At 32.8% G+C, this 15293-nt stretch overlaps 2 protein-coding genes across 2 annotated transcripts; both read left to right on the forward strand.

The window, feature by feature from the left end:
- Nucleotides 1-2667: 2667 nt before the first annotated feature.
- Nucleotides 2668-3900, forward strand: LOC134705756 (acetylcholine receptor subunit alpha-like). Its single transcript, XM_063564474.1, has one exon. It carries the CDS (start codon nucleotides 2668-2670, stop codon nucleotides 3898-3900), a length of 1233 nt encoding a protein of 410 aa, XP_063420544.1.
- A 6776-nt stretch (nucleotides 3901-10676) lies between these two features.
- LOC134705757 (acetylcholine receptor subunit alpha-like) lies at nucleotides 10677-11810 on the forward strand. Its single transcript, XM_063564475.1, has one exon. The coding sequence runs from the start codon at nucleotides 10677-10679 to the stop codon at nucleotides 11808-11810; it is 1134 nt and encodes a 377-aa protein (XP_063420545.1).
- The last annotated feature ends 3483 nt before the right edge of the window (nucleotides 11811-15293 follow it).

Below are 15293 nucleotides of genomic sequence, written 5' to 3' on the forward strand. Positions count from 1 at the left end.
CAATCTAAGCCGACAAATATCTCCAAAGACTTTAGTCTTCATACATTGCAGGAAATTGACGTAGTTGACGGAACTATGAGTTTAACTAACTGGAATCTTTTTTATTACATGGGACGCTGTCATCATGACATGAGACTACTTCCTCATACGGGGGTATAAAACACATGGGTGTGTCTATAGATTCTGTCTGGAAACCACCACTTATTAACTCAAATACAGCACATGAACAGAAAATTTTCGGAATACCGGGACTCTCTTTTAAACGTGTTATACGACGGAATAGTGTACTGGAATGCTGACGAAAAGTTGAAGTTCTCGTGTAATAGAGACACAATATACTTCCCCTTTGAATAGCTTTGATTCACAATCATGTACATTCAGAGTAAAGCCATTTGGTCTGGCGAAATTTGAAACGGAATTTACCTCTTCAGGCTATGTGCTGATCAATGATTATGGCTCTAACAGCGAATGGGAACTGTTGAGTTCTGTCATCACAGTAGATAATACGGATGGTTCACACATGAACGTCACTTTAAAGTATAAAAGACGACCTCTGTTTTTGACTGGTGAACTTAGTGCTACCTATCATGTTGCTCGCAGTTTTAAATATCTTTGTTTTTATTTTACCTCCGGGATCAGAGGATCGTTTCGGGTTTTCAATAACAATTTTACTTGCTGCATTCGTGCTTATGACGATTGCACAAGGTTTACTTCCTGCAACTGCTCTTCCAAGATTGACTGCTTTGCGTATAATGCTGATGGTTGATATATTAATGAGTGGAATAATTCTTATATCTGTCATCATGGGTTTGTGGTTTTACAATAGACCACAAGATTGAAAACACCAACAACCAGAGTGTATAGTTGTAATATGGACAAAGAGAACAAAATAATAAAATGATCACGCCTGAAGAAAAGGTAATATGGCTAGACGTTGCCTCGTTATGGGACAAACTTTTAGTCCTTGTATATCTATGATGAGTGAAATGATAAAAAATAGAAAAACAAAAATACCGAGCTCCCAGGAAAAATTCAATACGGAAAGTGCTTAATCCAATGCCAAAATCAAAAGCTCAAACACATTGAACGAATGGATAACAACTGTCATATTCCATACTTGATACAGGCATTTTTAAATGAAGAAAATGGTGGATCGAACCTGGTTTTATAGCTGTGTTACATAATTGTTTATCGTTCATATTTTGTATATTTATTAGGCCATTAGTTTTCTCCTTTGGACTGTTTTATATTCATCATTTTGGGGCCTTTGACAGTTGACTATGCAGATGAGCTTTGCTTATTTTTGAAGGCTGTACAATCACATATTGTTGTTAATGTATGTGTCATTTGGTCTATTGTGAAGATTTGTTTCATTGGAAAGTATACCACATCTTCTATTTTTATATCATAGGTAAAAATGTCAGAAATAGAGGAACATCAGTCATCATTGTGTTATAATCAAATCAATAAGAAAACAAAACAATTATGCCAACAAAGAAAAACAAATAAACAGATAGAGAAAGAACATTAGCAAAAACGAAGGACAAGAAAACAAAAAATTAATATGCCACGGTCTCACACGAAAAAAATAAAATCTAATTCATTTTTCATTAAAATAAAACGAGGAGCATTTAAATATTGAAAATTTGATAGAACATTTTGTATTTAGAGTAGTTTCATTGTGTACACATATTATTACAACATTGGATATCTTCCACTTTGATATAACAATTGGGAGACATTCTATTTCTACGTCAATTGTATTATTATTGTCTACGTTCAATAGCTCTCGGTAAAATGAAACTAAAACAAGCCACGAAGAAATAATCTTTAAAAGATTCGTGCCATAGAATATGACTTTGGAAAAACAAAATTTCGAACTCCAAGGGAAATTCGAAACGGAAAGTCTTTTATAAAATGGTAAAATCGAAAACGTAAACACATTCAACGAATGGAAAACAACTGCCATATTCCTCGGTACAGGCATTTCCTTATTGATGTCGAATATTTTGTTTATTCAGGCTCCTTTGAGTCCATGTCGTCTCTTTGTTCATCACAGGACAATTTCCTCTTTGACCATCATATCATATCGGATCCCCTTATCTTTAAATGGTGAACTATTAATCCATGAAGAATCGAAATCTTCCGTTAGTACGTATTACACTTTTAAGAATCAAACGGTTCAAGTAAACAAGACTAATGCTAAATATTTATTTTTCATAAAGTTACAATTTCTCCTTTGTTAAATATTTATAAAAGACAAAGAGAAAGAACCATTCCCATTATCCTAAGTTTGAACATGAAATCGTTCTAAAGATGGAGTCAATATATATGTATATATATGATCATAAATGGACGGTGATAAAAAGTAAAAGTCGATTATCATTATTAATCTTTTGAAGAGTGAATTTAAATGTTACAACGACTAAATAAACATTTGGGTACTAATTGTTGCGAGAGGATAAACATAATGTATGGTAAAGCAAACATATCATCACTCAGTGACAATGAGATGTAACATTATTTACGAAAAACCGCCACATATAAATGCAATTGCATTTTACCCTTTAGCTTAATGAGACACAGACCACACACAGTTGTTTAGTTTCATTGGTGTGAAACGTGCCATCACTGCAAATGGATTTGTGTCAACTTTTAAAGCCACAAATGCCACAGTTGCACAGATTGTTATTAGTATTACTATTAGCCTTTCAAATGATCAACGCATCTTATTTTACTGAAATCGATAGATTGCATAAAGATTTGATGACTGGATATAATAAAGATATATTGCCACAATGGAACAAATCACAACCAGTAGATGTCTCGATTGTATTTCATTTACTTAATCTGAATGGAATAGACAGTGTAAAGGGAGTTATTGCCATTGCAGGATATTTTATTTTTCAATGGATTGACGTAAATATGCAATGGACACCAGCCAATTACACTTCTATAGAAAACATAGTCATACCCCTTGAAAAAGTATGGAAACCGCCTGTTATAAATGCTAATTCTGTCATGGAATATAAATTCTTTGGAGCCGCAGGTACCTTTGTTCGTGTTAACCATACAGGTCTGGTTACATGGACTCCAGGTATTAATTTGGAATTTTCTTGTAATATGGACACAACGAAATACCCTTTCGATACACAGATGTGTGAACTGGAAGTTATGATATGGGGGTACAGTTCAGAAGAACTTACTTTTACGACGAGCAGAACTGATGTTGACATCAGCTTTTATCAATTTAACAATGAATGGGAATTAATGTATACTTCGGCTGTTGCGATCAATACAAGTAATTTAAGTCCGCTTGTGCAAATTGAAACCCACTTTGAACGTCGTTCTTTGTATTATGTAATGAATCTTATTTTCCCTGTAATGCTTTTAGCATTACTAAATTTATTTGTATTTCTTTTGCCACAGGATTCAGGTGAAAGGGTTGGATTTTCAGTTACACTATTGTTAGCAAATGTTATGTTTCTAACGATTGCAGAGAATATGCTCCCAGCTACAGCAATACCGAGAATGTCCGCCATTTGCATTGCACTGTTACTGAATCTATGTTATAGCGGACTTATAGTCATTACTGTTATCATTAGCGGCAACATCTATCATAAGCCGGACGAGCAGGTTATCTCTAACTGGATAGTGAAATTTGTACAAATAGGTAAATTATTTAGAAGTAACCATAAGCAAGTATCATCAGAAATGATAATTCCTCACGTTGAAAAGGACTTCGATGGAGAAAAATACGAAAACAGGAAAGAAAATAACCTACACAAGGTCAACTGGCAGCAAGTTGCAAGAATGGTGGACCGTATTGCCCTTATCTCTTATATTACACTTTTCATATTTGGTTGTAGCGGCGTTTTTATAGATTGTTCCCGAAGGTAAAATTTTGTGTGTTGCTGTAAGGGGAACGTTATATAAATTCGAGAAATACTGTTAAATAAATCCGACATAATTTATAGTCTAAACTGTTAGAAAAGTCAAACAAATCATTGTCCAAACTGTAAGAAATAAAAGTGGCGAAAAAATAGACATTACTAGAGGTGCAGCGTGCAAAAACAAACCGAGGAAGCTATATAACAATAACCATGTCAAATGGTACATCCAGTGCAAAAGGAAGAAGAAAAAAGAATAACCAGACACCTACTTCATATCATTGACTGACGATATTCCGAACTAGTCAAAACAAAAACAAAACAAAAATAAACACAAAATTGTATTTTTTAACAAAATCTCAGTGTTGTATGCAAATTTTTGTTGAACAAAACTCACTTTTGTCCGTACAAAATTGAATTCAAGTACAAAACCAGAACAGTCCCATTCGGCGCCCGTACTAGCAGTCACTCGTTTATTGTTCAACCAAACAACGATAATTGTAACTTGCATAGGACATAATTATTAACTTATGTCATCTGATTTTAGTATAGCACTGATTTTTCATAAAAAAAAAAAAGTGGTTGCATTTTTATGCCCCACCTACGATAGTAGAGAGGCTTTATGTTTTCTGGTCTGTGCGTCCGCTTGTTCGTCCTTCCGTCCGTCTGTACTTCTGTCCGTTCGTCCCACTTCAGGTTAAAGTTTTTGGCCAAGGTAGTTATTGCTGAAGTTGAAGTCCAATCAACTTGAAACTTAGTATACATGTCCCTGTGATATGCTTTTTATGCCCCATTTATGGGCATTATGTTTTCTGGTCTGTGCGTCCTTCCATCCGTCCGTCTGTTCGTCTGTTCGTCCGTCCGTCCTTTTGTCCCACTTCAGGTTAAAGTTTTTGGTCGAGGTAGTTTTTAATAAAGTTGAGGTCCTATCTATTTGAAACTTAGTAAACATGTTGCCTATGATATGATCTTTCTAATTTGAATGCCAAGTGAGAGATTGTATCCATTTTCATGGTCCACTGAACATAGAAAATGATAGTGCAGATGGGGTATCCTTGTACTTGGGACACATTCTTGTTCTTATTTAGATGCCAGATTAGAGATTTTACCCCAATTTTTACACATAAAACACATTTAAGTACATTAAACACAGAAAATGATAGTGCGAGTGGGGCATCCGTGTACTATGAACACATTCTCGTTATACATTTTTCATTTTTAGTCTTTTCCTTAAAAAACACGAATCAGTCGGCTTTCACACGAAATTAACGGATTCATCTTATGTAGTGTAGATATAAATAATTTAAATAAAATATACGCTATAGAGGTAATTATTTTGTGTATTCAGTTAGATATTCAATAAATTGAATACACAAATGCTTTACCTGAAAACCAGTCTAATTATCAACTAACGTGATATATTAATGTTGATCAATTAAGACTGCATTTGAGTCGAGTTGAGTTCAATCAAAACTTGCACCTTTGAGTGTTATTGTTTGAAAATATCTTGACAGCTGTCTATCATACTAGTATTGAATCTCATTTTTCTAATGAAAGAATGAAAATTTCAAAAAAATGTTGGAATTAACTTTGATATCAAATTTTATTCAATGGTTTACAGAAATATACATGATACTGACAAAACACTTTCATTATTCTTATCAACTGACTATTATATTAATAAAATTATCATTTTCCACATTAATAAATTAATGGCAATTTAGAATATATTTTGATTTTCTAAAAGGAACTATATATATGCTATTGTGTATATATAGAAATAAAGCAGTTTTTCGCCTGACATTTTCTTAATTTAAGAACAAATAAATGAAACATTAGTATACCGCTGTTCGCAATATATTGCATGTTTGTGTTCCCAAGTATCTGATACTTCACTCAGACTCAGAAATAACATATCAAAAGTTGGCAGTTAATGATTGTAAAAATTGTGTTTCCAGTCATAGAAGCACACACTTATTTTCATTTTATGTCTTTTTCTAAGGATTTTGCACCATTCCGGTAAGAGGTGAAACCTGCGGAATCTCACGCGTTATCGTGAGAGGAATTCCATGTCTGTCATTCAAAATTCATGAATAGCAACATACTTGGTCGGTTGAGAACAAATCATTACTACCTACATATAGATGATTTAAGTTACTCAGTTGTGAACTTTTCGTTTCCTATCATGATTTCCTCGAATGGGGTAACCAATCACAAGGAAGCTATTTCACCAAGAGCTCCAAGTGGTGCGTTTGAATGCATTTGTGAAACAGTCAACTAAATCCCGATAGCGATCTTAACATTTTCAAAGAGATGCCTTCAACTTCACCACTTGTAACTCTTGGTTTAATAGCTTCCTTGTAATTAACAATCTAATTCAAGAAAAAAATGATAGGCAAAATCCGGCCCGCAAAATCAATCCTTTAATTTGCAACCCATTTTAAAGGAATTCATCATAGGCAAATCAATCAGTGACCTAGAACAAAAACAACAAAACCTTAGAATCCTAATGATAAACTGTCAAAGCGTAAGAAATAAACGATCAAGCTATGTGAGTGAAAGCAGTATAAAGATAAACATATAATACTTGCAGGAGATTTCAACCTCGTCATATTGACTGTGATAACAACACAATCAAATCAAGAAAAGCACAAGTAAAACATCACCAATAGCGTCTTAAACTCATTGAAGAATTTGGCATGGAACAACTAAATGAATTATTTTTTTTACAAACCATTCAAGCCTTGAAAAGTCATGTACCAAACTACCTGGAATAACAAATAACAAAGATCATTTTTCTTAAAACAGACTTAAAACCGCAATACAATAAACCAAAACCAAGAGAAATATACGTTTACAAGAAATCAAAATGGGAGGTGAGCAAATATGGCATTATAAAATTGGGCTCTGACATCACCAATAGTAACACCTCTGTTGAAATTAGGAAGACCAACCTCAAAAATAATATTGTAACAACACTCAATCTTAATTTACCAAAGAATATAACAATTAAGAGACATAAAAAGTAAAATCTCAAAAATAATGAATTCCGAAGAAAATTCAAAGCAGAAAGTTCGTAATGAAATGGCAAAATCAAAATCTACATTGGTTATCAAAAAACGTGAATAAAAAAAGGAAAAAACACAAACTGTTCCAGAAAGCTAAACAGACAGAATTGTCCGAAGACTGAGGAAAATTTAAATATAAAAAATAAAAAAGCTAACTGGCAGTATGACAACAAAATACTAGACGCAGCTTTGGAGGACGGTAATAGTAAAACTTGCTTGCGATACATAAAGTCAGAACGTACTGACAAGGTATAGGTGTTGCTGGAATTAACAAACATGGATTTTTTTTACACTAGGATATCAAATTTAAGGCAGACTTACTTAATGAGTAATTTATGAACGCTAGAATGAATTTATCAGTGGCGGATCCGGAAATTTTCCTTAGAGGAGGACCCTGGACTTCTAAAGAGGGGACCCGCTCTATTCATGCTTCAGTGATTCCATAAAACACCCACATTTTACGAAATGAGGAGGCGGGCGCGTTGATGCTCCTCTAAATCTAGTTAAGGCATGTATAATTTAATTGCACTTGAATACGAATTAGAAAAAATCCTATCGGATTTAGAATTTCAATAGCTGTTCGGAAGACTCATGGAAAGATTGAACAGAAGTACCTTTTTTTTTCACTGACGTTCGGAAAAGTTCCTGTTTTATGTCCTACCTTATGGGCATTATATTTTTCGATCATTCTGTCCCGCTTCAGGTTATTGTTTTTAGTGAATGTAGTTTTTGATGAAGTTGAAGTCAAACCAACTTGACTTAATACACATGTTCCCTATGATTTTTAATTTCTAATTACAAATGTATAATAAATTTATTTGTAAGCGATATTTTCCTAAAGTATTCCATTCTTTCACATTATGGATTTAAAATGTACAATTTCGAAACTGGAAGGTCTTCTCCAATTAGAACTTTCATATACATCTTTCTTTTTGATATGGTGGCATATTTTTCACACACTAAAATACAAATGAAATCTCTATTCAATATTACTTTTTCTTTTTATTGATCAGCACTTTTAGACCATGTCAGCGTGTATCGTTGGTTACTGTCATTTTGTTTTTCGTTCACCTTTGTAGTACCTGAGTTGGGCCATTATGTAATATTTTGTTTTATGAATGCAACTCTTTTTAGCATTTAAAACAAAAATGTGTTCATATAATGGACTATAACATCCCCATCTTATGTTAAAGGAGGACTGAACCCTCCGATATACATGGTTTACTCCACCACACTATTTATTTACTTGTCTTAATCTAGGAGTATGTACTCATTAGACAAGTGGATTGTTTTGATTGCTGTCCGTCAACATAATTTCCTGTTTTCGCAAAGACGGTTTGGATGAAATAAGTCTCCCCTAAAGAATGGCTGTGCCAATTGAAATTGTATTTCATAGTGTTTTAATTTGTGTTACTTCGTTTTTTGATTGAGGTAAGCCTTCCAATTGATATTTTATAGTTTGTCTTTCTATGTTGTGATGTCATACTATTGTTTCAAGAAAGGCAGAAGGTTTGGTACCATTTAAACGTTAAATCCCGGTAGAATTGTTTGCACATGTCCTAAGTGAGGAATCTGGTGCATAAGTGTTTCTCGTTTCTATATAGATTAGACCGTTGGTTTTCCCGTCTGAATGGTTTTATACTAGTAATATTTGATCGCCAAGGCTCCGTGTTGAAGGCCGTACATGGACCTTTAATGGTTCACTTTTACAAATTGTTACTTGGATGGAGAGTTTTCTCATTGGCATACATACCACATCTTCTCGTATCTAATTAATAGTAATTTTAATATTAAGGTTGCTCTCTCAATTTTTATTCTATAAATATCTCACCTGACGTAGACGTAGAGAAGTACATTAAAGTGACTTGAAAAAACTACTTACCAAAGACAAACAACGACTCCCAAATGTTAAATTGATATCTATACGCACATGTGTTATCTAAATGAAAATTAGTAACATAGCTTCATTAATGATGAAATGGTAAAGATTTGAAGACAATGACAGTGGAAGAAACAGTTCACACTGGATCCATATTTGAAATAACATTTTTCTATTCATTTCAAGTGCCGATGGAGAGAAATAAGAAGAACCAACCAATGCAGAAATGCTTACTATAAACTGATGTAAGTTAAGTCTAGTTGAGCCGCTCTGTGTGGCTAAAAGGGGGAACATTCATCGGACAGTGGTTGTTTTTGTCTATAAAAACACGCATTACAATTGCTACAAACAATAATCATAAAATATGTCACAGCCTCACACGAAAAAAAAAATCTAATTCATTTTCTTGCTCATTGAAGAAAAACGAGGAGTCATAACGGAAATATGACTGAACATTTTGTATTAAGAATAGTTTCATTGTATATGTTGTGTAAGAGAGAGCAACCGTAATATTAAAATTATTATTAATTAGATTTTTTGTACAAGTTATTAGTGTTTTATGACCTGCTGAACAAAAATGGATGATGCAAGCACACAGTATTTTGCTTCGCATATTTCTCTCATATTTTCACAACTTCATGATACAGTCTAATACTGAGCATTGATACAAACACATTACAAGACAACATAAAGATTTTGTATGGATATGCATATGGTATAAGGAAAATAATTAAAAAAGAATTTAAACTATTCAGGTATCCTCATTTTTAGGTTGAACACAAGGAGAATAGCACTTAATGTTAGGTTTATGTATACTTTTTTTGAATTTAAATCATTACACTGGTACATTTTGTAAGATAAACATGTATCACTTATTGCAACTATATAGGTTTTTAAAACCTTATAACTTGTACAAAAACCCTGTACAAATTATAATTTGTAAACATATTATAACAACATTGGATATCTTCCACTTTAATATAACAATTGGGAAACATTCTATTTTTACGGCAGTTGTATTAGTTTATGTAATGCCTACGTTAAATAGCTCTCTGAAAAAGTAAGCTTAGCCAAGCCACGAAGAAATAGTCTTAAAAAAGAATCGTGCATAACCAACACTCCGAACTCCAAGGACATTTGAAACGGAAAGTCTTTTATAAAATGTCAAATGCAAAAGCGTAAACACATTCACAAATAGAAAACAACTGTCATTTTCGTCTCTCTCTCTCTCTATCTTTCAAGAATCAAACGGTTTAAGTAAACAAGACTAATGCTGAAATATTTATTTTTCAATAATGAAGTTACAATTTCTCCTTTGTTAAATATTCAAAAAGACAAAGAGAAAGAAACATTCCCATTACCTTACGTTTGAACATGAATTCGTTCTAAAATGGAGTCAATATATATATGATCATAAATGGACGATGATAAAGTAAAAATCAATAATTATAATTAATCTTTTGAAGAGTGAATTAAAATGTTACAACATGGGTAACAATTCAAATGAACATTTGGGTACTAATTGTTGCGAGAGGATAAACATCATTTATGATATAGCAAACATATCATCACTTAGTAACAATGAGATGTAACATCAATTACGAAAAGCCACCACATATAATAACAATAACAATTACCCTTCAGCTTAATGAGACACAGACCAAACACAGTTGTTTAGTTTAATTGGTGTGAAACGTGGCATTAGAACAAATGGATTTGTGTCAACTTTTAAAGCCACAAATGCCACAGTTGCACATATTGTTATTAGTTTTACTATTAGCCTTTCAAATGATCAACGCATCTTATTTTACTGAAATCGAAAGATTGCATAAAGATTTGATGACTGGATATAATAAAGATATATTGCCACAATGGAACAAATCACAACCAGTAGATGTCTCAATTGCATTTCATTTATTTAATCTGAATGGAATAGACAGTGTAAAGGGAGTTATTGCCATTGCAGGATATTTTATTCTCCAATGGATTGACGTAAATATGCAATGGACACCAGCCAATTACACTTCTATAGAAACCATAGTCATACCACTTGAACAGGTATGGAAACCGCCTGTCATAAATGCTAATTCTGTATTAGAATTTAAATTCTTTGGAGCCACTGGAGCCTCTGTTCGTGTTACACATACAGGTCTGGTCACATGGGCTCCAGGTCATAATTTGGAATATACTTGTAATGTGGATACATCGTACTACCCTTTCGATACACAGATGTGTGAAATGGAAGTTATGATGTGGGGGTACAGTTCAAAAGAACTAACTTTTACGACGAGCAGAACTGATGTTGACCTCAGCTTTTTTCAATTAAACAATGAATGGGAATTAATGTATACTTCAGCTGTTGCAATCAATAGTAGTACTTTAAGTCCGCGTGTGGAAATTGAAACCCACTTTGAACGTCGTCCTTTATATTATGTAATGAATCTTATTTTCCCTGTAATGTTTTTAGCATTACTAAATTTATTTGTATTTCTTTTGCCACAGGATTCAGGTGAAAGGGTTGGATTTTCAGTTACACTATTGTTAGCAAATGTTATGTTTTTAACGATTGCACAGAATATGCTCCCAGCTACAGCAATACCGAGAATGTCCGCCATTTGCATTGCACTGTTACTGAATCTATGTTATAGCGGACTTATAGTCATTACTGTTATCATTAGCCGCAACATCTATCATAAGCCGGACGAGCAGGTTATCTCTAACTGGATAGTGAAATTTGTACAAATAGGTAAATTATTTAGAAGTAACCATAAGCAAGTATCATCAGAAATGATAATTCCTCACGTTGAAAAGGACTTCGATGGAGAAAAATACGAAAACAGGAAAGAAAATAACCTACACAAGGTCAACTGGCAGCAAGTTGCAAGAATGGTGGACCGTATTGCCCTTATCTCTTATATTACACTTTTCATATTTGGTTGTAGCGGCGTTGTAATAGATATTTCTCAAAGGTAAAATGGTGTGTGTTGCTGAATGAACAATTTATTAATTCGAGTAATGCTAAAAAACAAATCCGACATTATGCATAGTCTAACTTTTTAGAAAAGTCCAAGAAATCCAATATCGTTATCCAAACTGTAAGAAAAAAAGGGGAGAAAAATGAGACAACACTAAAGGTGCAGCGTACAAAAACAATAAATCAGGAAGATGTAACAAAAACCATGTCAAATTGTATATCCAGTGCAAAATGTAGAAGAAGAAAAATAAGCAGCCACCTTCTTTATATCATTGACTGACGATATCAATCATAGTCAATCAGATCATTAGGATTAGAATACAGCATATATAAGTAATTACAAACCAACTTTAATATGAAACCCATTACTGGATTCAATTGCAATCTGAGGTTGTAATTTGTAAGCAGAGCAAGCTTATATTGATGACACAGGCTGCCTTAATTTGACAAAAATATTTCTAAAAGAGCCATATATATAACATGGTCGCCAAGCTGTTCGACGCCATTCATTTAAAAGTAAAATATGACCTTCGGAAATATTGCGATAAGGTACACCTACAGCTTGGGTTGATTTTGCTTTGTCCACCGGCCCACCATGGAAGTGGCAAAGACTTGCAAGTATTATCACTTGAAAAAAAGCAGATAAGCATTTGTAATCAATTTTTTTACAAAAAAGAGATCATAGCTAGAGTGGGCAGGTGGAAAAAGCAAAATCCACTCGGGCTGTTGTGTACATTGTACCAACGTTATCAATCGGATATTGATTCTTAAAATTTCTAAAAAAAAAATCTGCTGTAAAATCTTCAATTACAATCTTGAAAATTTAATACTTATAGTAATATTAAAACTTATATTTTTTCTACGCTTATCACTTCCATTCACCACACTCAATTTTCTTATTCGTCCCATTAAGTGTAGTATTTTCTGTAAAGTGTATTTGTTGATACAAATGTTTTGTTTTAGATCATAAAAATACCATACTGTGTGGAAAAGATTACAAAAACAATATCACTGAGGTTGATATCAACCAAATGCTTGTCTCTTTGCTCGAAAACATGTTTGTTAGAATTGGTTTTTTCTGTCTTCTTATCTTTTATGTTTGCTAATATGCTTTGTCTATATGCCTTTTTGTGCTTTTTTGTTACATATTTGTTTGTTTTTATAGTTATTCAGATTAAAACACAATGTTGACAGCTGTACCCCTATTTTTTTTTTTACATTTTTACCTATTACTTTTGTTGTCATTGTCAATATAATGTATTTTGATGTGACTGTCATATAAGTGAGAGGTTAAGATAGCTTTAAACCCAGGTTAAATATTTCGTTGTCAACAAAAGAAAATGCTTGTACCAAGTCAGGAATATGACAGTTGACATTTATTCGATTGATGTTTTCGAGCTTTTGATTTTGTCATTTGATTAAGGAATTTCCTTTTTTAATTTTCCTCGGAGTTCAGTATCTTTATGATTTAACTTTTTGATATGTCAACTGAACAGACAGTTGGTATTCCCATGGGTACTTATTGTTTTTAATAGAAAAACTTCTCAAAGTCGAAAAGGGAAAAAATCTCGAAAAGTTGTTTAAGGACCGGTAAGGGCCGATTTTGGCCTCAAATTTCAGGTTCATCTAACGAAAGATTTTGGACAATTTTTAAACACTTAAGTATCTATTTCAATTGATTCAGTTAGTTTATGTGACAGAATTTAACTGATTAAGTTTTTAAAACTCCTCCGATTAAGTTTTTAAAACCCCTCCTATCAATATGAAAACAACCGTCACTTTTCATGTGTTTTTTGTCAAAAATGAAAGTGGTCGCATTTGTGTTCCTTACTCAACCTTTATATACATGTTATGTATTATCATCAAATGCAACTTACATTTCAATATTATGAATGAACACAAATGCGGCCACTTTTATTTAAGACGGAAACCGTCTAAAATTTAACTAAAATGCTAAATTAATGATGTTAGTACCCGATATATGTGCATTGTTTTGTCAAAAACAGCCCACTATTTTGCAAAACTGCTATATTTTGGGGCCAAAATAGGGTCTTACTGAACCTACTCCTTTCAATTTCCGGAAAGTTTGATGAAGTCCTAGCTGTCACTTGTTTATTGTTGGCTCGCGGGTACAAACAAATCAGCAAAAAAATTAACATTTGTTTTTTTTTATTACAAATATTATTTATTACACTATTAGTTTTAACTTTATAACTTGTTACAAAAATCACCAAGACAAATCGATTTGGGTTGGCCACAAATGACTTTAAAATTGTTTTTATAGTAACATTAAAAAAGCTCGAAATTATCTCCCTTTGGTGCAAAAATGTCATTTTTTGACGTTTAAATTGAAACATCTTTTTTAACTCATAGGTGACCAATATTTTTTATTATTGTTTTCAAACAAGCTATACATAAACTTAATAATTGTAAAACTTAAGCGGTTTCTGTAATTAAGTTCTTTTCTTATTTCGATATTACCAATATTTCTCTATTAGTTCAACAGAAAAAAGGACATTTACAGTAATGTATGCTTCTTTCGGAGGCAGATTGTGAGCTTACATGAACGATGACCGCATGTTTTTATTTCATATTTTATTAGGTATAAGATAGTGTTTAATCATAGAAAAAAATAGCAAAATTCTATATTAAAAACAAAAGTTGATTTAGAACCTCGGGCCCCTTTAAATAGGACATAATATTATCTCATCTGATTATAACACTGATTTTATATGGTCGCATTTTTATACATATTTTATTTTAGTATTTCCTTAAAAAATCCCATATCTTAGGAATCAGTCAGCTTTCACAAGAAATTAACAGTATCATCTTATGTAGTGTTGATCAAAATAAATAACAGTTACTCTATAGAGGTAAAGATTTTGTGTTTTGAGTTAGATATGTGATTAATTGAAAACACAAATAAAATGCTTTACCCCAACTAGCATGATATATTAATGGTGATCAATTAAGACTGAATTTGTCCGAATTATCATTGATATGGTCATATTTATAAATTAACTGTTAACAAAACTTCTTTTTTTTAAATACTAATAACATTAACGGTACCAAATTTCCTGCACCAGATGCGCATTTCGACAAAACATGTCTTTTCAGTGATGCTCGTGGCCAAAATATTTGAAATCCAAAGCTTATATAAAGGTTGATGAGCTATACCCAAAGATTTCCAAAAAGAAGAGCAAAATCCGTGAAAGGAATCAGAGCTTTGCATGAGGGAGATACATTCCTTAATTTATAATAATTTCTAACATGTTGTAACAGAAAATTTTAATAACACAATAAAACCCTCGTAGATTCATGCCAGTAGCGAGGTACTGGCTACTGGGCTGGTCATACCCTCGGAACTAACAGTCCACCAGCAGAGGCATCAACCTAGTAAGGCTTTTCTACTTTTTTTTGGATTCGAGCATCATTAATGAGTCATTTGTAGACAAAACGCGCGTCTGGCGTAAATACAAAAT

This window comes from Mytilus trossulus, chromosome 2 (assembly GCF_036588685.1).
Source record: "Mytilus trossulus isolate FHL-02 chromosome 2, PNRI_Mtr1.1.1.hap1, whole genome shotgun sequence".
NCBI lineage: Eukaryota > Metazoa > Mollusca > Bivalvia > Mytilida > Mytilidae > Mytilus > Mytilus trossulus.